Source organism: Rhamphochromis sp. 'chilingali', assembly GCF_963969265.1.
Source record: "Rhamphochromis sp. 'chilingali' genome assembly, chromosome: 2".
NCBI lineage: Eukaryota > Metazoa > Chordata > Actinopteri > Cichliformes > Cichlidae > Rhamphochromis > Rhamphochromis sp. 'chilingali'.
In genome coordinates, this window is record NC_137930.1 from 51,299,894 (window position 1) to 51,325,011 (window position 25,118).

The 25,118-nt window shown below is 38.7% G+C and overlaps 1 protein-coding gene across 1 annotated transcript; it reads right to left on the reverse strand.

Annotated features, from left to right (window-relative positions):
- Window positions 1-782: 782 nt before the first annotated feature.
- On the reverse strand, window positions 783-21,550 carry LOC308392809 (plexin-B2-like). The gene is made up of 20 exons (XM_080876063.1): window positions 20,427-21,550; window positions 17,565-17,753; window positions 17,299-17,430; window positions 14,386-14,486; window positions 13,709-13,835; window positions 13,103-13,262; window positions 12,421-12,532; window positions 11,793-11,904; window positions 11,342-11,443; window positions 9,395-9,487; window positions 8,772-8,859; window positions 8,304-8,470; window positions 7,399-7,547; window positions 5,424-5,529; window positions 4,605-4,741; window positions 3,967-4,149; window positions 3,228-3,321; window positions 2,676-2,873; window positions 1,731-1,883; window positions 783-1,398 (listed from the first exon to the last, which is right to left on the reverse strand). Exons 1-20 carry the CDS (start codon window positions 21,546-21,548, stop codon window positions 1,246-1,248), a joined length of 3,678 nt encoding a protein of 1,225 aa, XP_080732189.1. The 5' UTR covers window positions 21,549-21,550; the 3' UTR covers window positions 783-1,245.
- Between the last annotated feature and the right edge of the window lie 3,568 nt (window positions 21,551-25,118).

Below are 25,118 nucleotides of genomic sequence, written 5' to 3' on the forward strand. Positions count from 1 at the left end.
ACCAAAACAAAAGTGAACAGATCCAGACTACTGATCCTACTGGACACAGTAGTGGTGGAAGAAGCACTATTTTATTTTTTGTATTCCATTTTATATCACTACAGATAAGCTTAGTTCACATTTAGTGGGGGGGTTGAGATCCAAATGTACAAAATATTAATATTTGATTCTGAAGCATAATTAGTTGCCTGCTAATAAAACTGAAGTACGGTTGAGTACTACAGTACAGTACAGACTGTTCAACACTCTCAGGTGTAAGCTGGATTTTTGATGCAAGCTACAAAAAACTAGTGCTGCTACTTACTGTTGTGGTTGGAAGACTGTTATATGTGAGTCTGAGAGAGGATTTAGGTTTTATATAAACCCAAAGGTAATATTCTGTGAAGTGCAAAGTAACTGTTGATGGTTATTCAGCTTTTTTATGCTTTTACTTGTTACTTGCGAGGCTGTATACTTTTTAGGGTGCTCACACTTGGAGTAATCCTTCTGGTTTACTGTGCAGAGATGATGACCAGTTTTAGCTGTAAGCTAAAATGTATTAAATTTAGAAAAAGCAGGTAAAATTGTTGAATCAGGAATGCAATGACAATTATGGTTTGAATTTGACTCTTAGATGTAGTAATGATGCTGTTACGGCCTCTGATCTCTAGAAGGCGTCTGGCTAAATGATGTGACTGCAAAGAACTGATTAACACAGTCGCCCTCTAGTGGTAGTCAGTGCCAACATCAGTATGCTAGTATCAGTATGCAGCTGGTCAACAGGCATTTTGGCCCAGACCAACTGCAATCCTCTCAAATTATTACAGATCACTGCAGAGAGTACTCTGCAGTGATCTGTAATAATTTAAGGTAATTTCTTAATCATTTATTTATAAACAGCTAGTAAAGTACAAAAAAGATGAGAAGTGAGAGTCCAGTTGAAACAGATATTTGAAAGAAACCGGAGATATGAATTGTCTCTGAGTTTATTAAATGTATTAAAGCAGAAGCACTTTGCCTCTAAAGCGCTGAATGTATGGAACGTTACAAGAGTTAAAAAGGCAAAAAGATCAAAAACATATTTTTAATGCGTAAAACAATGTGAATAATTCTTATAATAATGAAGTGCTACTGTAAGCAAATGTTTTTATCATGTTATATATATATATATATATATTGGCCAGATAGATAAATAGATGGGATAGATGAATACACAGTATATGATATGATTATGTATATGTATATGATATGATTCTTAAAACAAACCTAAAACAACTGAGCTCGTGTGGCGCAGTAGACAGAGATAGTGATGGTGACCAGGGTGACCAGAAGGATAATACGGATGATCATGTAGAGGGAATAATTCTTGTCCTCAAATTCCATTGAGCCAACCACCCACACCCCTTTCCCAAACTTGATCTGTGGGAAACAAAAGAGTGGAAATCTTGTTATTTACACAAGCGCTGCACATTTTACCAAAGGTAAAGACGGGAAGATACTGGAGTAGGGATAGAACGTAACTTTCTGCTAAATTGGGAGCTTAAGGTTTTTGAAATGAAAAAAATAAATTAAACTGGGTACTTAAAGTTCACTCTCTTGATACTTCCATATTTTTAAATTTTCAGAGGACTGCCTTCATTTATGAAGTCACGTTAGAGCGTTGTAGCTTGTTAGAACTTTCAATGAAATAAAACAGTTGGACCATGTCCTCCATAACATTGTGTCATCCGTTTGTCTTTTTGTGGCCTGACCTTTACATCCACCTGTGTGGAGTGAGCACGAGGTGGGCTGGAAGGTGTTACCAGGAACAGCTTATCATCCTGAAGGAGGCTGACCACATACTGAACGTCACCTACGAAGGCTTGAGCCTCCTTTGCTGTCATGGCTTTGGAGAATCCCCGACCCTGCAGGAGGAAGAGTGAATCCAAGGCTCTAAGGGCAGTGACTGAAGTTAATTAGACAGATAATACAATGAGCACTGAAAACCTTATCAGCAGCACTTTATGAGTAATGTGTGGGAATGGGTGTACTGTATGACAGCTATGAGCTGTTATACACCAAAAGTAAAGAAAAAGATAAATATTGTAAGCATCTATTGTAAAAAACTTTAAAATCCTCCAAAAGGTCTTTAATATTCAGTCCCCATCTTATCTTACTCACAGTACCTTATCACCTAAATAGAGAACTTCACTTTCAGACGCTGGCCTTCTTGTAGTTCCTAGGTTATTTAAAAGCAGAATGAGATGCAGAGCCTTCGGTTTTCAGGCCCTTCTCCTGTGGAACCAGCTCACCGTTTGGATTTGTTGGATTACGCTTAAAACTGTCCTGTTTGATAAAGCATATAGTTAGGGCTGAATCAGGTGACTCTGAATCCAGTCCATACTTATGCTGCAATAGGCATAGGCTGCTGGGTATTCCCATGATGCACTGAGTGTTTCTTCGTCACTCATTTTTTTTCACGCACTATATGTTTGTACACCTCTCTGGATTTTAGCCTGATTCTGCCAGAGGTTTCTTCCTGTTAAAAGAGTTTTTCTTCCCACTGTCGCCAAGTGCTTGCTCATAGAGGGTTTTCTGATGGTTGGGATTTTCTCTGTTATTTTTTCTCTATTATTTTCTATTATGACAGAAAAAACAAAATCAAAACAAATCATTGTACTAGAACTATATTAAAGCGACCTCATGGTTGTACTCACAGTAACGATAATCATGCTGTTCGCAGTGATGATCTTGTTTTGTAGATTATTGAAGCTGGGGTCAGGGTGGTAGAAAAAGGGCTTCAGCTCCTTCTCCCAGTTGTCCAGCTTAATGACTGTTTTCAAGTGCTGGTCTGCGGAGCCGTTTACTGTTGGAGACTGAAACTGGATGACTGTGGCGTTCTTCTCATGGGCAAACTGAGTATGTTGTGTAATAGAGGGACAGTAAATTGTGACAAAAGGACATAAAAAATACAAGCATGACATGTCATAAAGGAAATTACACCATAGAAAATATGCAGCAGCAATAAAAATAATAAAGCAAACTTTTCTGTTCTGATGTATGTTCTATATGTTAACGAGCCAAATGAGTAGTCACATAAATTGCATTTCTATTGTTATATGTCAGAAATTTGTAAGGTTTTGATTACGACATTTAATACAACATTACAACATTCAATAGAAAGAGCAAGGACAAATCTAAGAAATTATGACTCTTAGAGGTGGATCAGTGCATTGACTCAGAGGAAGATGAGGAAAATGAACAGGAACCTCTGAAGATGACCAGTCACGTCCCTGGACCTTCATGATCGCAGTCTGGATTACGTCAAACCTGGTGCCAGTTACCACAATATTCCTCCCTCCACTAAAACGCACACAAACATATGTATTCACACCAAAAACACAGGAAAATGCATATTAAGGAATTGTACTCCTACCCACACAAAAATAAGAGCACAAGCACACAGAGAGAATTAAGGGAAGACAGGCAGGGTTCTTAAAATGCACGTGTGGTAATTTTAATGATTATCATTCTAGTCAGTGTTTCTAATCATGTGGCAGAATTGTGATCAAAAACAATGTCAACTTAGAAGCTTTCTTATTTCTATTTTAAAGGACATATTCAAAAGCAAAACTCAGCCTGTGTCTTATTCTCTTATTTCTGTCCATTGAGACAGTAATCTCGAAACACTGAAGTTTAGAGATTTCAGAAATATGAACTCTGAAAATAACAATGTCAGTCACTGTAGGGAGAGTGAGCAAATTTTCGATCATACCTACTGTAAGACTGTATGTAGGTACAGAATGCATTTAGTACTTGGTCATATTATTCGTATTAGGAGATCAATAGTCTGAATGGATGAAAATAGGACAACAACATACACATTTATCCCCTGAACTTTCATCCTGCCCTGCAGGTAAAATGAAGGCAGTAAAAATACAACATGTAACAAACAGATAGAGTGAATGTCACAAACACCATGACTGCATACTGCTGTGTTAAACTGACCAGACAAAGCTTGCTTTGGGCTGGTGATCCTGCACAGTGGGGTTTTCAACAAACCGAAAGCTAGCCGGGATGCTTTTTGTGGTTCTCTTTCCATACTTCATTACGACGTCGAGAGGGTCAGAGGGCACTTTATCCACGCGGTATTCTCCTGTCCTGCAGGTGATATTTTCTCCAAAGTGCTCCCTGCCAAGACAAGGACATAGCTCAGTACTCTCTGGCTGAAGGAGTGGGGGTGGCACAAGGTCACCGTGCAGTGGAAGCCAACATGGCAGCAGGCTGACAGCTTCTTAAAATCTGGCTTTGCTGCTTCTCTTGCTCGTTATTTTTCTGTTACCTCTGCCTAAAATGTCACCGTGAATCGGTTTTGACAGAGCACTGGTGGTCACAACAGTACAGGAAAATTGTAAGAGAAAAAACTCCCTCCTCATTGTGACACTAAAGTTTAGGTCAATTCAATTTTTTGCTTCAAGAATATACACATATATTAAAAAAAAATCAATTTATGGACTTCAAAATGTGCGCAAAGCAGAATTTGCATAGAATTAAATGTCTGAATAACAAGTAGCTCTATTAACTAAAGAGGCTGAATTGAAAAAGTTTGGTCTGAATGAGAATTATTGAAAAAAAGAAATCCTTACACACTGCAGTTCACCCCTCCGATGGTAACCTGGACATCTTCCTTACTGCCAGCATTCAGAAATAGTCCAGAGATTGTAATGAGGGTTCCCCCTGCTTTAGGACCTCTATTTGGCGTCACCTCCTCAGGCATCGGGTCCTAATGAAGGGGAGAGGGTGTCACCAAATACCACCTTAATACACACTCATATTTCAAGTACACTCTAACTACTGGCAGATGCTGGCACACACAAGAATAACACACACAGATACAGCTCCATGTCAGAAATATTGCTTCTCAGCCTGATCTAACCCGACCCACTCTTTCAGAAACATTCAGACACACAAACTCCCACAAGCACCACATCTGCCTCAATTTGCTGAGCAAACAGTTAGGAGGAGCACTCCCCTGTGGGGAAGCTTTAGCAGAGCCAGAGATATGAAAAGCCAGTTAAATAGCTACGCTGTAGCCTCTTAGAGTATTAAAGTGACAAAGGGAACGGCTGCACAGCATCTGGTTAAAGAGGAATGCCTGCACATTTTGACTTACTGTACAGTAAATTACCACAGCAATGTGCATCTAGGTGCCTAATTTACTGTTACATTTAGCATGTTTGGTCAGTCTTCTTAACTGTCATGCCCTTGGTATGTTTTGATAAGAGTTTCTCTGGAGCTAATAAATGGAAAACATAAAACAGTCCATAAAACAACAAAATCAGCTGAAAGCTTTTGGATGAGTTTAATTTCTCAATAAAAAGTTGTACAACTCAACAGATGACGTGCAGCTGAGGACAGTGTATACGTGTGTGTTTGTGAGTGTGTTTGTGTGTATATGCATTTACCCTGTAGGTGAAGGAAACAGAGGAGGTTCCTCTCTTCCCTCCATTCACCTCGATCTCAACCTGTCCCCAGTCAGCTTTATCAGCAGGTCCAATCTCACACACAACTCTGATCAGAACAGAAAAAATAAATTAATAAATAAACAAAAATAAATGCTGGGACTTGACCTGGAAACTCAAAACTGGGTAAAGAATTATTTACTGTTTACATATTAAGGCAAGTTTCAACAGTTTTATGATGGTAATGTCCACTCTACTGCTAACAAGTCATATTTTTAAAATGACTTTTTTTGTAGTGAGAAACAGAATTTTACGTTTTCTCTGAGTCGTGGCAGCGTGAGAATGAAGCTTCACATTTTTAGAACAATGTCATGGAGAACGTTCACTTTTAGTGCACTGCAGATGTCCGGCTGTAGACGTGGAACACGTGAAATTTTGAAAAATATATTTTTATGTCAAATTCTATTGTTTTTTATATAATATATTAATATAATTTTTATAGCTCCTTTGAGATAACTATGATCAAAATTGCTATGTATGCTATTTTAAAGATTTTTATCTTCCACTATTAAATATACACAGAATCACATTTGTTGGGGATATTCATGCTGAGGATCCATCAAGCACTACAACTCAGGAGTTCCTCTCTTTAAATTTATTGAACATGTTTGGGGCCCTACTCACACATACTTGGTCCTAACTTATGGTGTTATCTTTGACCATTTGCACATAAATTCATTTGTTTTCTTGTAACTCGTACTTGTTTTTTCATAACATTTTACTTAATAGGTTCTAGGTTTTGGGTTATATTTCTGGTGCTGTGTTGGTTTTCCTCCTTCTTATCAGACAGGATTTTCTCTATTAGGATGAGCAGGTTCATGTGTGGGGTTCCACAGGGTTCAGTCCAGGTCCACAGGGTTCATATTATATTATTTCCTTTCTTTGGCATCGTCCAATCTTTTACTGACATTTCTTATCATGTCTATGCAGATGACAGTCAGCTGTATGTGCCTTTTAGGTCTCATCATTTAGACAGGGTGTCCACCCTACACAACTATTGAACCTGGATTTGCCATTTAAGAGAACAAACTGGAAACACTGGAGAAGTCTGATTTTGTAATCTTTAGACCATCACTGACATAGTTAACAACTAAAACTCTTGTTTTAGTTTAGTAGATAAGGCAACAGTTAAAAAACTGCAGTCAGTTGTTTTTGTTTGTTCACATTCAGGTTCAACTGTTTAATTATTTGTTTGACTAAGCAGCTATGAGTGTAGCGTGATTTCTTCAGACAGTTTCTCTGCTTCTGTCCCTGTCAGAAGACCCTCTCAATCAGCAGCCATGTGCAAGTGCTTGAGTGCCATTCAGTGGTGTAGTAGCAGCAGAAAGCAAATAAGTTCAGTACATTTATTTAAGTGCAGAACTTAAGTAAAATTTCCATGTACTTGTATTTTACTAAAGTGTTTCAATATTCTGCTGTTATACCTCACTATATTTTACATGCAAATATTATAGCTTTAATTTCAGTTTCTGTCAACTTTAATCTGCGCCTTATGTTCCTATCCAGAAAATAACTTAAATATATTCAAATGATATGCTTAAAAACCAAAACATCACTAAAAGGCTGATTGGCCCACTCTTTATTTAGACTGACCCTGGCTTGAACGGTTATAAAAAGTTTACTGAACAATCAATCTGTAACGTGACTTTTTTACATTGTTGTCTTGCACATTTGTGACAAGAAAAGGAAAAAAAGTGAATACTTCTACTACTGACATTTCCCTCTGGAAACTGTGACTGTCTCTAAATCAAACTGTGTCTGGAGACTCAGATCAATACAGTTGTAGAATGAGCTAATTAAAACCTGTAGTCAGGTTATCCTGAGCAAAAGGAAAGTATTCCTAACACAGTTAAGTATACAACATTGGTTGGGTTACATGTCCTGTGCATAGTGCACAACTGAATGTGGGCAACTTTACCTTTTGGAGACGGAGTATTTTTCTGGCTCATGAATGCAGGGCTTCCCAGCCACCGTGATGCTTTTAATGTCTCCCTGATCGATGCCGAGGTTGGAGCCGCTGATGGTGATGGAGATGCCTCCCAGCACGGGGCCGAAAAGAGGGCTGATCTGGATGTGGAGATGTAATAGGAGGGTGTTTATAGGAAGAAGGGATTGGAAATGGATTTAACCAGATTATCTGTGCAATAAGAACATACAAGAGATTTACACAGTCTGTTTAACCACTATTGAGCTGACTTAAGTATTTAACATTCAAGGCCAAGTGGAGGTATGATGTTTACTGCAACGTGTCCTTGATTATACGTGTGCTTCCTGCTATTATTATGTTATTATTATGGTATTGTTATGGTATTGGACACTGAAAGTTTAACCTGAACATGGGCACAAGTGTCTATGAATAATAAAACCATAAAGGTCAACACTGCAGACTCTCAACGTCTTCAGAAAATCTCACTGGAATCCTTTGTATAGTTGTTAAGTTGAATCTCAACAACATACAAAGTCATGGTGATTTATCTGCAGTATCTCTGTCTGTCAGGCTGCAGCCGGTTAGGTGATAGCCTCTGTCAGAATGATATAAACACAATTACTGATGGATTTTTATCAATGACAAAGAGGCACGAACAATTAGGTGAACAAACAAAGAATTGATCCGATCGACATGTGCTAAGGAACAGCGCCGCACACTCTCAAGGAGAAACACACTCCCAACTCCTCTGTGGAAGAAAAATACACGGCCAGTGAAGACCTCAGTCCAATCACCACAGTCAATGTGTTTTTACATCCAATCACAAGATTTTAAAGAAGGTACAGTTTCCATTTCAAAGGTAAACATGAAGTCATGACAGCACTGTGACGACTCACATTGGTGATCTCAGGGTCGGGACACTCGGTGTTGCTGGGGAGAGGATCGCAGAGCTTCTCATACACACACGCCAGCTTCTTGCTGCACCACACACACTTGTACTTTGGGTCGGCGTTCTTACAAAGACTACAGTCGTTCCTCTCAACGGCACAGTTGTACAGTGTGACTGTAGAGATAATAGTGAGGAAACAAAAACAATATTATGTTATTGTACATTCAAAGAGCATATTCTTGCATCTTCAATGAAAAATTGATGGACAATCTAATTTCAAGTGACTCCTGCAGTAACATACATTTATCTGAATCCTTCATGTACAAAGCTGTTAGATTGTGCAGTAATGTTTTGTAATTTTCAAGTGCAGATTAAAGGTAGCTTCCTTAAATCCAGCTGAAGCCCCACAGTGGGACTTGCCGTGTACACACAGGGCATTAAAATGAAATCTCCTCATTAATATGTGAAGACACACCGTTCACCGTGCTGTCCATCTTCTCGCCAGACTCCTTGTCCTTCACGTAGAACAGAACATTGGTCTCCGGTGACTTATCATAGAAAAACTAAGAAATTGGAAGAAAATGAATTATTAATACAGAATCCTGTGATTAATGGCACTTAAGCTCTTCTCTGCAAACAGTGTGGGCTGCTGCTCCCCCACGCCAAGGGAAAATAAGAAAGAAAAAAGAATTTATACCCAGTCTGGCAGATTTTCAGCTACAGAAATCAATGTTAGAAAAGAACATAGCTGGAGGCTAAGCACTGTTTGAGCTTCCCAATCACAAAGTTCACAATGTGGAGATGGTGTTTAACTCTCCAGCGAGGGGAGCATGTCCATTAGAGGGAGCTAGAGAATATCAAAGGGAATGTGAAAAAAGGCTAAAGGTTGACTTCTTTTATAAATGTGGAACATAAATACAGCTGTTCACAAACAGAAAGTCTTCACACAGTTTTTTTGCTGCAGAATATATACATTCACTCTTTCAGTGTATTTCTAGGTTGTACTTTGAATACTAGGACCACAAACCAGTCACAGTGCAAAGACCTGTGTTGAGTGTGTTGCATCAAGACAAATGTCAAACGAGGGGTCATGCTCACATTGAAGCCACTGAATGTGTAGAATGGTCCCCCCTCAAACGAGACATCTTCTTCCTTTGTCATCAGCTCACTGCCAATGGTGAAATGATGACCCTGCAGAACCACACAAACAAACACAAAAATGCTGATGTGTATTCATGCTGATCATACTTTTACAGTACTGTTCTCTGATGCTCTTCTTTGTATAGAGCATGGAAACAATTGCAGTTTCTCTGATCCTACTCAAGTGTGTAAAATCAAATCAGCAACACTGAACATATACACACAACAACCAAAAGGAAACAGCCCAGAAAGCTGTGTGATTACAAAACCTTCACACAGGGCTTAAAAATGTAGATTTTCACAGCTGTAAAAGATCAGCTGTCAAAACCTTGATTGATGAAACATGAATGGATCCCCGGGAACCTGCACCAATAAAGTCCATCAGAACTCACACATTCAAAGAAAATGATCAAGATGTATGTTGTGTGACAACTAAGTGAACTGTTACAGCTTATATTGCTGTCTGATAGTAAGAATTGGGATTTGTAATGTTATTCATGTGGAAAGATACTCTGCATAATCATGACAAAAAACAAAAATACTGACGGTCCCCAGTGCCACCCCTTAACTTCCTTGATTTGCCTATGGTAAGTTTAAACATCCAAGGAGACGTCCGTCTTGAGTTATTGTATTCACAAGATTTTTTGAGTAATTCTGTTCACAAAGTTGGGTGTCCTCACACCTGTTCGCTATGGTTGAATGGTAAAAAGTGCGTTTTAAGCCCTCTTCCAGCAGAACACTCCAGTCTTAAAGGGGAACTATTGTCATTACTTCCATTTCCAAAACTTTACCAGAGTAGCTTTGCATGATTCACAGACAAAATAATCCTTATTTATCTTATATTGGACTTTGGTGTGGCCCCCAAAGTTCATTCTGTCATGGTCCGCGGTGGTTAGCTTTATGAGGCTCCTGAACCTACCTGTGATCTGCCCCTGGGCAGGGCCACCTCCTCCAGCTCCTGCACACCTGGAGCCAGTTGCAGGCAATCAAGCCAGAGTGATTTAAGCCACACGCTGAGTTTGTCATCAACTCATTTTCTGGATTCATCTTGGCTCACCCCGTCTCAACTCTCTGTTTCCACCTACTGCAAGTAAGAATTGCTATACTTAACTGCTTACCACTTCAGGGCTACTTCCACTACCTCCCTAACTCCACTGTCTTCTCTCTTCAGTGTGATTGTTTCCTGCCCAGCTCCAGTCAGCATCTCAGGCCCCATTCCCTCGCCCCAGTTCTGCATTCCCCTCGCCACGTTTTATTGCTTTTGTTCTTGCCACGTTTCCAGAGCTTAAGCCTTAAACCATCTGCTGTCTCTGTTCTGGGTTTCTGCGCGTGAGTTCAGTTCATTACAGACCACTCGGTCCCGTGTGTCTAAACGAGCCATTTTTAAAAAAAAATTTATTTATTTTTGCTTCCTTTCACTCCCTTTTAAGCTACTTTTTTTTTCTTTCTAATTGCAACATTTAAATAGTTGGTAAGAGTGCCGTATCATCGCTTACAGCCAGAACTGTACACCTGATATGGGGGACCCCATCTCTGTGAAATCATACAGATGCATTACTTTATTTTCTTAATTCCCTATCCTACACAGCGGGGATTAGTGGGAGGACTGAAGCCAATCCCAGCTGTCATGGGACAGGAAGTAGGATACAACTTGTAGAGGTTTCAATTGCAGGAGAAACGCGACCATACAGTCTGACACTTACACCTATAGCCAATTTAAAACCCCTCATTAACAGATGCAAGAGTAGAAAAAAAAGAAACAAGTTTGGCCCATTCTCCTTTCTTTTAGCCTAAAAATCGACCTTTTTTTTTTCCTCCTGTCCAAGGGAAATCCACAAACAGAAAGAGAGTGTTTCTTTCCCTGGAACTCAGATGCATGTTGGGGGTGGAGTGGGGCCAGTTTACCTGGTAATGTTTCAGATTTATGCCTTCAAAGCTGATTCGAGTCTTGTAGCCCACAGGGATGAGCACAGGATCTGGATTCTCGAACCGAGGACAGTTTGCGCTCTGAAACAGAATGAAAACAAATTAGATACTTTAATAATTTACATTTTAAACATGCTAACCACTTAACGGACGCCCTCATCTGTGGCGACAGATAACTATATCACTGAAACATCCGCTGATGTGGAATCTGATATCCTCCACCCTGCAACGTTTGTCATGCAAGATGGTGGCAGCTGATAGTGGGATTTGTGTATTTATTAATTTTTCAGGAGGAGTTTGGACCACTCAAGCGGTGAATCACATGTAAAGTTTAGATGTGTCCTTTAAAACTTGTGGTATAGTCGTTCTCCACATCTATCACACACATACATGACAGAAAAGAGTCCTTGACCTGTCAGAAAGAACTAACCTGACGGTGCTTGATGATGTGGGAACCAACCACGCTGTTGTCCGCATCGCTGCAGGTGTGGTCCTGCGTGTTCCACTGACATCCCCACTGACTGCTTACACATGACATGCACCTGAAAACACAGAAATATGGACCAACTTGGATAAGGAAATACTTTCACATGCACAATCAGGGTAGAGCATGCACACACAAAAGCACACACAAACAACATCTAAAACATGCAAACTCATCAGAGAGCGTCCGGCACAAAAATCTATGTTGCTGACAATGAAATGGATCTCTGCAACTTCACATAAGCAAAGCTCGTTCATCACACGTTCCTCTGTGTGAAAGAAATGCAGAAAAAAATGAGGGGAAAAAAACAGCCAGGATCGACTTTCTTTTTTTGATTAATGAAAAGGAAACTGAGGCACTTTCCTCGGCTTGGTAATAGAAGCAGGAGCGAAAATGCAAGAGGTGCATTCAAAACCACCATGCATCACAATTTACAAACAGAGCCTTGATCTCTCATCTGCTCATGCACGGTGATACATTTACATCAAGGTTGTCAGATGATGCTGTGTTTCATGTCACTGTGTATTTTCACTGAGTGACAGAGCAGAACTGAAAGATTAACAGCCTGACTCACGGTGTGTTTTCAGATTTCCTCACTGTGGCAGCACAGTTGTAGAACATGAATTCCCGCGTGGCCAACTCCACAGTCTCATTCACAAAGATCCTGATAGCCACGGCCACAAAGTCTGAAGATACAGTAAAACAGTGGTTAAAATGTGATACACTAGCTGTTTATGTGAATACAAGTTTTATATAAAAGATGTGAAGTATGCTTGTACATTTAAAGACAAAAAACAGAGCGATTAAATATTTTGATAAATCTCCTCAGAATCAGTTCAGTGATTATTTAACTGCCTGAACTGCATATTAGTGTATAAAAGCCAAAACTTGAGCTGTATTTAAAAAAAGTTTCATATTTTGTTTTATAAAGGACTTTTTTTTATGGGACTCACTTTGTTTTGGGCAAGATGTTTGCTGACTACTGATACAAAAAACTATAAACTGAAATAATAAAGCTTAAATTAGATTAGTGTGTTGATTTCGTGCAATTTTCTGGTGCAAATTTGTTGGACACTGTAAGTTCTTCAACAAAATGATGGAGAATTTGCCAGCTGACATTAACTTAACCTCATGTTTTTTTCAGCCCATTTCCCACCTTGGCCAGTTAGTAATGCAGCGTTAACCATCATGGAGAAGCACAGACATTAGACCTTAAAGACGACAGAAACATGGCAGGGTAATTAAAGAGACCATACCTTGGCCCTCAGGTGTTTTCGGTATAAGCCCAGGCTGGGGCAGATCACAGGAGACCTCACCAGAGTCTGACATGATGCCGTTACTCTGGAAAGACTCAATCTTGCATTGCAGATGGTCAGAGTGTCCAATGGTAGGAAGGGAGGGAATATTGATGTTCACCTGGACAGACAAAAACATACTGACTGGAAACTGTGGCTTCTTAGCCCGTAACATCTCACTGAATTTGTATCTCTGTGTAACCAAAGTTATAATAAAGAAACTGTTTCTCTTTTTAAAGAAAGAAACTGAGAAAGAGAAAGGAGTGACATGCTGCTGATGGGAATTCATGTGTGAGTCAGACGGGCAGGAACACAGAAGAAGTAAAAAATGGGGGAATAGGAAGAGGCTCTCCATCTTCAGCCATGCAGGTTATAATAAGACAGTTTGGATTTTTCTGGGTGGATCAATACAGAGCTGGAAGACCTAGAGCTTGAGGTCTTTGATTCCCAGTTTATTACTCAGTCTCTGCATGTAAGTGGAGTTAGGTACTGCAGAGAAAAGAGGGACAATAAAAGAGAACAAAGGAAGTCAGAGACAGTTTGAGTGAGGAACAAACAGAGCTGTACCTTGCCGGTCTTTCTGCAGGAAAGGTTTGAAGGAGAGAAGGATACAATCTTGACACACTGCTGCTTGGGGCTCCACAACCAGCCATTCTTCTCCTCTGCCCGTCGGCACTCAGACCTCCTGGTACACCTTCAGACGAAGGATGAGAAAATCCCATCAGCCTGAGCTGCACATGCCATGAATGCTTTCACAAAAAGTCAGTTTGTAAATAACAACTCAATGCCTACGTGACTTCCAGCAGGGTCTGTGCACAAAATAAAGATTTATGTATCAAAAAGAAAAACATGCAAGGTCCTCAATGGTAACTACATTGAATATTTATAATATGACAACTTTTAACTCATATAACCTTTAAGCAAGTAATAAAAAATAATATTTTTTTCAACTTCCCAGTTGTGAGCATTTCAGGAATGAGATTAATAGAAAATTATTTTAATAAAATTATATAAATAATAAAGAAATGTAACTGTTGGTCATAAAATGAACTGTCTCAATATATACTGTTATAAATATAATAGGTCTAAAAATGTCTGCAATAAAACACTGAACAAATATCCTGCTGTGTTTTACAGATGGAATTGCATGTGTGGGTGTTTGTGTTAGTCTGTTGTTGTGTGCATGCATTTGTAAATGCATGCAAGAATGTACTTATGTGTGTGCGTGTGTGTGTGATCCTCACCTGCCCTCCAAAACACACCAGCCACAGTAAGGGTCCCTCAGTCCCACGCATGATTGGCAGTCTTTCATTTCGAGGCACGTCTGCACTGGCACCTTGGTGATCTGGATTATTACAACGTGAAATATGATCAAAGGTGCACCTTAAGGGAGACACTGGACAAAAATAACAAGTATTTAAAGTGTAGCTGTAAATGTTCCTTAGTATGTTGCAGGTGTGCAGAGTGGGAGCGAGTGGGGTCTCTCGTGTCTTCTCCCCATGTTTAATTACTTAGTTTATTCAACACAAAGCACTGAATGTTTACTGTAACCAGGGTGAAATTGTTTTCTTTTTTACATGTAAAAGCCAATCCATTAGATCTTATTTCAAGACATCAGTATTTTTCAGATAAAATCTGAATGTTTAACAGCATCAACATTAGAAACTCTTCCCCCTCTGCAGAAACAGATGTGAGTCAATATAATGAAAGCAAAACTTCTGAAATCGCAAACTTAAAAAAGCTTAATGAAACAGCGGACTAAATCATTTTGATTTTATATATCTCCGTGCATACACTGAAAAAATGGGAATTGGGAGGCTTTTGAATTTGCACAAATGAATTTAGTTAATGCTACACAAGCCTTTCATGTTTCTCTTATTTACATGATTAAATAAAGTACTATTTACTTGATTATAAACAATACTGAGACTACTCATTTTTCTTGCATTGATTTAAAGTTACTAAATGTTGTTTTTACCTGTGCCCATAAATGCCAAATCATTTTTCCATTTAGTCATTGTTTTAGGTGAAGTGTCACTTACTTGACTATTCTATTGGTTAAGCCCAAATAATACAGCAGATATCTACAAGGAGATAAGTTTGTTCAACAGAGTATGTCTTATTAAGTGATGTATTGTGAATTTTCCAACATTGTCCTAACAAAAATTAGGACCCTTTCCCCCGCTTTTTTTCTACTTTGTGTAGAACATATGTGAGCTGCTTCTCAAAACATTATGTATAAATGAGAGAAAGATTGGTACTTTAAAGAAACCATTGATGCTCTTCTGGACTGGAATATCTTTTTTCAATTAAAATGTTTTTTGTGATGGTGGAATTTTTACCTTTATGATTACAGAAGTCAAAACATCAGATGATGATAGCTTACCATCTAAACTCCCCATCTCTTGGCAAGTCTGAATTAGAGGTCTCAGCTGTATCTGCCTTTCTAGTGGATTTGCTTAAAGAGGAGATAGCTTATTATTATTAGGTACATATTCCCTGACATTCTAGAGGTCAACCTTGCACAGTGTGTGACATTAAAGGGCATAACGTATAGAAATGGAATGGTACTGGCCCAAAGGGCAGCAGGTGGATTGCCAGAATACTGAAAAACCATATCTGCATTGTACCACAGCATATTCTACATTGTCAGAGAGCTTGGTGGCTGGTACAGAGAGCACCACAGAGCTTTTGAGCTCAGCCCAGTATCCACAAGAATATACACTCTGTGAACTCCTTGATACTTATCCATTGGTTGGCCATGAGATTGGATCAGTCCACATTGTGACAATGCTATTTGGACTCATGTATGCATTAAACCTTGCCTACCCTGCGGACCTTCGCAACTTTGATGTTTTCCAGAAGGTTTTCATGGAACTGGATGGAGCTAAACTCTCTAAAGTTCTTGCTTTAAAAAAAACCATCTGTTTCATTGAGAAGTCAAAGACTGCACTTCTGCAATTCTTTGCAGTTTTTCATTTTGTGTTCAGTAACGTTATACTGCTTATGTTTTTATTGCTTTCCCCTCATGTGACTGCAATGCAGGATAATTTTTCCTTTTGGTATCGTGTTGGAAGAAATTTTTACTGACGATTTTTAGCAATATGTTCTAAATCAACCTTAATGTCCTGCTTACATGTTTAAAATGAATATTAAAATTCATGTAGGTGTTTGGTATTAGTTATGTAACAATGTCATTTAAGGCTCAACTTAGTTGAAATCTTGTACAGGTAAATACTTGTACAGAAGCTGAAACTGTTGTCAAATAACACACAAGTTATATTTGTGTAAATCTGTTTATTCATAAAAGCGTGTTGCTTTTTTTCAGGTAGTCTTAATTTAGTTTACATTTTCAATTGTGTAATTAATACAAATGTTATATGTAAGAGATGACAGGATCATCTATAAGCACTTTCTTTTATTTGCTGCTAAGGTCAGTTTTTTGTGAAACATTTGCAAATATATTCTCAAACTAACTTTTTCTTTTAGTTAGTTCTGCGGGCTATCTTTAAAAATGTGTTAACAAGTTTATATGGATGCGATTTTGGACTTGTTCATGGCAGAATTGCTGCTTTCACTGCTGTTACAGTTTAATAAAGGTGTATTGTTCAGTAGCACTCAGTCTTTGCCTTTTTTGTCAATAATGATCAGTTAATATTTCAATTGAAAAAATTAAGTAGGATTTAAAGCCATAATTTGTCTTGCAAGAACATACTTGCAATGTGTTTACATTACATAATATCATTGCGTACCACTGGCAAATAAAAATAAGTTGGTGTTAAATATTAAAATATATTGACATTATGCAATACATTGATATTATGATAATAGATTAATATTAGTACATCAAACATGATTTTTTTTAAAGTAATCTGATGTAAATAAAATACTTTGATGTGACAAGCATTAATTACTTGAGGGAAAGTGGAAAATTAAGTCAGTCATACTTATTCATATTATGTGGGACCGATGTACACAATAAAATCAAGTAAATTGAAAGAACTTTTTTTTTCAGTGTACCCACAGAATAATTTTTTGCTTTGGATCAATTTTTTTCTCTTTTAAATGAATACAGTCATTGTGGAGCTCAGTCTTAGCACCAGCAAGTACTCTGCCTGAATTTTAATGTATAATAAGTGTTAAATATACACACACACCCTTTTCTCTGTGGTAATGTAGAGGTGGCTCTGGCTTTGGTCAAGGAAAAGGTTCTTGTTGACCTTCTCTCCTATGTTGTTGCCAACATAGGAGTACGGCTCGTTGCCATATTCACCTGGTCTCAGGTGTACCTGGACAAAATAAACAAAAGACAAAAGGTAAGAGAAATTTGAGGTTTTAAATTAACTTGATACACCTTCCCTCAGATAAAAGTTTAAACTGAGGAAAAAAATATCCAACAAAAAAAACCACAAGAGAACTCAACCTTGAAGACCTCTCCGTTGGCGCTGCCCAAAAAGGCGATCGTGTGGTCATTCTCCACAGCAACAGTTACAGCAGTCAGATGGACCGACATGGTCAACGCTGCATCTGCCTTTAAGGCAAATGCTGGCTTGCTTGCCAGAGGCGAAGGCAAATACTCTGCACCACACTTGAAGTTTCCCAATGCATCCTTCTGTAAAGGGAAAGGATAACAAGAAGGGACGATCAGACATTGCTTGCTTTTCACTCCAATAACATTAACTGTCTTTGCAGTACTGTTCGTATCCTACTTAAACTTTATAACAGAGATGGGAAATGTGCTTTGAACACTCGACTATTTTAATCTACAATCTAAAATTGACTTTGTTTTGACTGATCATTTCTTTGATTACAATAATGAATTAAAATAATGAATAAAAATTACAAGTAAGTATTTGCTTTAGAGTTGGAAGTCTGAGACGAGAACAATAGGAAAACTCGTGTTAACGATCACTTAACAAGAAACTACTAATACATGCAAGTATCGCTGAACTTCTATCGCTGCACCATCGAGAGCATCCTGACCAACTGTATAACAGTCTGGTACGGGAACTGCTCTGCCTCGGACCGGAAGGCGTTGCAGAGGGTCGTGAAAACTGCCCAGCGCATCGCCGGAGCACCACTTCCTGCCATAAAAGACATCTACAGGAAGCGGTGTCTGAAAAGGGCTGGGAAAATCATCAGAGACCCCAGTCACCCATCACATGGACTCTTCACCCTCCTGCCCTCTGGGAGGCGCCACAGGAGCCTCCGGACTAAGACCACCAGGTACCGGAACAGCTTCTTCCCCACAGCTGTCAGACTCCTGAACTCTGCCTCCTGACATCTGACCCACGTTAAACTCATGGACTGAACATACACACACCCACAATGGACAACTGTACCCTCAAACACAATAATAACATGGACTGAACCACCACTCACAACCACTAGCACTTTATATAGCCTCTGTAGAAACTATCTACACCCTCACTTATCTTAACTGCACTACTGTATAGCTCTGTGTAAATAATCATTCTGTACATTCGATAATTTTTAATCCTACAACTGTTTACAACTTGCATAGTTCCCATTTCTGTATAGCTGTATATCTCAGATTCTGTAAAGTTATTTATTTCATATTCTGTATAGTTTTTCATATTTATATCCTGTTCATATCCTGTACATAGCTTGTACTCACTACAGCCTGTACATACTTATAGTTATAGAATATTCACAACATACTTCATACCGTGTACATTATAACATACCATAATAGACCCATTTCTGTAATATACTCACATATCTATATTATTGCTAATATATATTGTAATATATCTATATCACTAAAGCACTTCTGGATGGATGCAAACTGCATTTCGTTGCCCTGTACCTGTGCATGTGCAATGACAATAAAGTTGAATTCTATTCTATTCTATTCTATTCTAAGTAAAAAATGTAAAATAACCAGTTAAGTTGGGCCATAACTAAAAAAGTCTTTGGCATATTAAAATTGTTCATGGAATACTTCAAGTATTTCTGAGTAGGTACTGATCTCGGTATTAAGCTCAGTCTCTCTAAAGTAAATACCCTACAGCTGCAGACCCTATGGTGGGAGCTGGAGATGTGAAACAGCTAAAATATCAACCAGTGGTGCAGGGTAGCAGCGGTCTTGACATGTCAGAGGCAGCAAAGGGAAAATTTTAAAACATGAATAGACCGCCAAATTTGACAAGTGTATTTAGTACATGGAGAGAGGAGAGTGATCCATATTAAAGTTCGGCCCATAACTTCAACAAAGGCGTAATTTTGGTGGTTTTGTCTTTCTACACCACAAAGGCAGGTTCTAAATCAAATAATCAATAAGTGATTGAAGTTAAATTTAAGCTTTAACTCAAGGCATTTTACCAAATCTTCGCCAAAATTTATTTGGGAATTAGAGCCCAAATACATGTCAGTGCAAATGAGATAGGCTAACATTCAGCTGAAAAAATAAATCAGAATCAAAAATAATAAAAACTTCAGGAGTAAAGAAATTAATAATCTGGTACTTTCTTAAAAAATAAGGAATGAAATGGCCAGCTCAGCAACACATAAAGACCTGAAAAAATGATTTCCATAGATAAGCAAAACAGCTTCATAATATCTAAGTCAAAAACACCCAGGTGAGGTAGACATATCATTGTCAAGACACCTCCATGAATGGGAATACAACAAGGTTCAAACTATTGGTGACACTCAATAACAAGAGGATCAGATTAAACTTTGCCAAAGAAAATCTGAAAGAACCTTTACAGCTCTCAAAAAATATTCTTAAAGTATGGAGAGGAGAGAAACAGCTCATGATCAGATTGGGCATGTATCGCTGCCACTGAAACTGGGTCACTATTGTCTGATTACTGTGACTGCTGATCGAAACAGAAACAGAAGGATGAAATGTGAAGTGCACAGGGCTATACTCTCTGCTTAGATTCAGACAAATGCTAAACAAACAAAACCAAAAAACTGTGTAACCCCTTAATTAAAGTAGAAAGTCTGCACTTTAGCCACATCTTGATTGTGTGATTTAAAATCCACTGTGGTGGTGTACAGAGACTACAAGAATTGTGTCTTTCTCCAACAAATTATGGACCTAACTATACATCTATATGGCCTGAAGCAGCTTATCTCACTCAGTTTATAGAATTACATTACAATTAATACCATGGTCAGATTACAAGTTATCCAGGGAACGAATTAAATGTTGAGATTTTATAATAAAAAGTGATAACTGCATTAAAGATTATACTAATCTGAGTTTTTCAAAACATTCTTTTAAATTAGAGTCAGCTGACAAAGAAGCACTTACAGAAATTTTTGAAGTGCATGCTGTGTAGGCTTGAGATGAGTAGGGTACGTCCACAGCAGGAACCCCAGAAATCTCCCCAGAGTCACTGTAGCATGCACTGATTATATCCATCAGCTGCTGATTGATGGAGTTCAGCGGGTACATGCAGAGAGCAGAGTCGCTTTCGTCGTCATCTGGATGAGCCACCATGAAGAGGACTTTTGTGAATGAGGTGACCGTCCCATAATTACCAGATTGAGACATGACCCGTGCCAGCTCTTTTCCTGGAAAAGCCACATATGCAGCTTGGACTTTGTTGTACCGGTTCTTTATACCGCAGGTTAACTGGAGCTCTGTGTACGAATAGTAATGTTGGTCATTTTCACAAAGACGAGACACAAAAGTCAAGTTATCTGTGCCATCGAGAGTCCGAGAAAAGAGGAAATACACAAAACCATCCTCTTTGAAGGCATGTTGGAAGTCGTGTAAGTACTTGAGGACAAATGGCGCCGTCTGTACCGCTGATGCCTCAATGATGTTCTCAAACACAACCCAGTCCTGGTAGTCCTCAAGGATTCGTGTGCTGATTAGTTTTGCACTGTCCAGGCTTCCATAGCCCTTTCCAACAAGGAACACTTTGAAGGTCCGGCCATTTTTTGTGTAGTTGGACATGACGCTCACCACGTTCACATTATCCTCTATGCTAGCCACGTATGTCCGCTGTCCTTTGTTGTCATTGTAATACAACTCTTGTTCTACATTAGACAGGTTGAGGAGGGAACATATGCCTCTGTACCGACTGCCACATACTATTAGTGAACCATTGGATGGGTGGACCAGCAGAAGTTTGTTGCTGTTGGGCATGAGCACTGTGTCCTGACAGCCTGAAGCAGGAGGTGTACATGTTTTGGCATCTTTTTTTGGGCCCGTCTCAGTGCGGGCCTCCTTCTGGAGGGACGGGCTCAGCTGGAAGATATTGTTGACTGCTCCCAGGTAGATGCGACCAGTCTGTGGGTCCTGGACCACATTGTTAATCAGGGTTTCAGAGATGAATTCCACAGTGGGGATTTTTCCACTCCCCCCTTGGGCTTGAGAGACTGACAACCAGATTAGGAAGAAGAGGGTGGAGACCCAGCTTGCCATCTCTGGAAGGAACAAAAAAGAAGGTTTTACTATTAATGAAGTTAAATGGCACCTTAAATGTACATTAACTATCAAAAAATGACACATCAAAGAAGGGTTGCTGTGTGGTTAATATAACTGGACATATGTAAAGAACTGTACGTCAAAACAACCAGACATCTTTACATACAGGCCATTAGTTTGATGAACACTTAGAACACTCACATAGTGTCTGTATTTGAATCATCCACCATACCCGCTTCTGAATCAAAGCATGCTGCATATGCTGTTTTTGTTCTGTTGTACATATCTACATACTATTAAATCTGGTTCTTGTCATTCTTTTACTGAAAAGAGAGAACACGACTCAGTTAGTCAAAATATTTATAATTATTTTATTTAATCATCTTCTGGAAGAGAGAGACATGCACAGCCCAAAGCCATTTTGCAGATCTCTAGCATATAGTCCTTTACACGTCACACATAGTTTAGATAAAAACAACTACTTCTGTGTTACTTAGTTCTGCTTTTTCTGTCTGGTTTCCTGTTCTTTATTAATATGCCTCTGCAGCTCTTCCTTTATTTTTAGTCTGGCTGAGCACTTGGTTTGTGAGTCAAAGCTGGCCTTCCTTTATATAGGCCTTTATTATTAAAATACATAAAACACTATAATCAGAAAAAATAAGCACTAAGAACATATCCAGCATATGCTGGATACATATCCATTTCTTATTTATTTAATCATTTACTCCAACGTCTCTGCACCCTGCACAAAACCATTCTTAGTGGTTCCTTTAAACAGAAACAGGGTGGTGTATGAAAAAATTTAAGGAAAAAACATCTGAATTGTACATCAAAAGGACAGAAACAGAGGGAGACAAATATGTTACTTACTGAGTCTTTGTGCAAGCTGGTAGGTGTCTGTCCGTTGTCAGGGTGAGTTAGAGTGTGGATGATGAATGTGTGAATATCTCACCACAAAACCTCAACTCACAGTGTAAAAGCATGTCTGACATCCTCTCACAAATACTAATGAAGATGAGCTTACACTACTTTTTCTTCTTGGTCTGGATGAATAATATAATTTTTTAAACACAAGCTTCACTTATGAGAGATTTAAAACGTTGTGCACGCTCTATATTTTAATGCAAGAATGAGAATTGAAATATATAATTAAATAATATATAGTTAAATTGTTAATTTTTCATTGTCTCAATTTGTAACTTCAATTTCAAAGAAATTGATCGTTCAGTCCTTCTCTTTCATGCAACACATGTGCTGATTCCAGTGCTGATTATACCGAAATCATATATGATACTGAAGTGGGTAACACCAGTAAGAAGGTTCCTGGTTAGCTCAGCCCTTTTTGTGTGGCGTTTGCATGTTCTCTGCATATTTCTATTTCTTTATTTATACATCACTTTTAATTACAACAGTAGAGGCCGGGGATGGAGCCTGCCTATTTGCCCGACACGCTGTCAACTTTACGCAATAATGCGAGAGGTGGAATTGTTTTCTTGTTTATTAAAGTGCTTTGAGAGTTTACAGAGTAATGTGATCGGCTCCTGATTCAGACTCTTAAAACATCACAGGCTCTAATGCAACAACGGGAAACTCGTTGTGCAGCGGTCAACAAAAAACTACGGCTACCCAGCCCTCCTCTCTGTCAAAATCAAAACCAGTGAATGACAGACAGACTGACAACGCCCTCTTAATGTCACCTCTAGCACCCACGTGACTCCCGTTACGCATCACCATAGCAACCAAACAAATGAAAACCCAGTGATCAACAAAATTCAATACATTTAATTATGGCTCCTACAAGTGGTGTTGACCAAAGTGCTGTACAAACATACAAATCACACAATAAAATAACACACAATAAAATAGCAATATCAATTAACATCAATGCCAACTATCTAATAAAAAATAAATGTGTTTTGACATAAATTACCAAATTCATGCACTTGTGCTGTCTGCAGTTAGGAAATATTTCAAAATTTATTTATTTATTTATATTTTTTATGTTTATGATTTTGATTTGTTTTTGATTTGAGTTTATTGTGTTCTGTAAAGCACAAATTCTTTGAAAATAGAAGAAGCTAATTTAAAATGCTCCCTTGTCACCAGATGCCTGTCCCTGTGCAAAGTCAGTGTCTTGGTTCTTTTTCTGCGACTACTGCAGTTGCACAAATCTCCCCCTGTAACTCTAGAGATGGTTGAGTATGGAGCTTTTGAGAGCTAATAACAGGATGGGTAGCATCTGATAAAGCATGTGAATGCCTCGCCTCAAACCATAACTCATGACACCACAGCACTATCTAACTTCCTCCTAATTTCACCATCTATTTCACCATATGCCTTAACATCTCTCATACTCTCATGCTTCTCTCCTCCTGTTATCACCCCAAAACCCCATCCGCTTAGAGACTATCTCTGCTCCCAAACAGACAAAAAAACAGATAAAAATCATCAAAAAATGACTTAGACATTTTAAAAAATCACAAAGAAAAAGGAACACAGTATCATCAACAGCACCAAAGAATAAAACAGTGAAATGTGGGTTATTAAACATTAGGTCTCTCTTCCAAGTCGCTGTTAGAGATTGATCAACAAATACTCCACCTTACAGAAACCTATGTTTAAATGAATCAACACCCCTGAGTCATACTAACTATAAGAATCCTCGAAGCAGAGGCCAAGGGGGCAGTGTGGCAGCAATTTTCCACACCAGCTTGTTAATCAACTGAAGACCAAAACAGACTTAATTCATTTTAAAGTCTAATGCTTGGCCTTGTCCACCCCAGCTGGAAAACTCAAAAAACAGCCTTATTTGTTATCATCTAGCATCCTCCTGGGCCTCACACAGAGTTTCTGTCTGATTTCTCAGACTTGTTACCTGATTTAGTGCTCAGCTCAGATAAATTAATTATTGTGGGTGATTTTAACTTCCATGTAGATGTAAAAGTGACAGCCTCAACACAGCATTTAATCTGTTATCAGACACAGCTGGCTTCTCTCAAAATGTAAGAGAACCCACCCACCACTTTAATCACACTCTAGATCTTGTTTTAACATATGGAATAAAAATTTTACATTTAACAGTGTTAAATAGCAGTGGGGAGTAGACTTCATCACAGTAGATGTCTTTCTGAAAGCTGTAACTAAGTTTAAGAATATAATTCACCCACTGTTATCATGTTCAAGGCCCTGCACCAACACAGAGCAGAGCAACGCTACTCCAACAGAGGTTGATTATCTTGTTAATAACTTTGCCTCCTCACTACATATGACTCTGGATACTGTAGCTCCTGTAAGGTCTCAAATCAGAAGTACCTGACTCCGTGGTATAATTCCCAAACATGTAGCCTTAAGCAGATGACTCGTAAGCTGGAGAGGAAATGGTGTGTCACATAATTTAGAGGATCATCATTTAGCCTGGAGAAATAATTTGCTGCTTTATAAGAAAGCCCTCCACAAAGCCAGAACATCTTACTATTCATCACTGATTGAAAAAAATAAGAACAACCCCAGGTTTCTCTTCAGCACTGTAGCCAGGCTGACAAAAACTCAGAGCACTGTTGAGCCAAC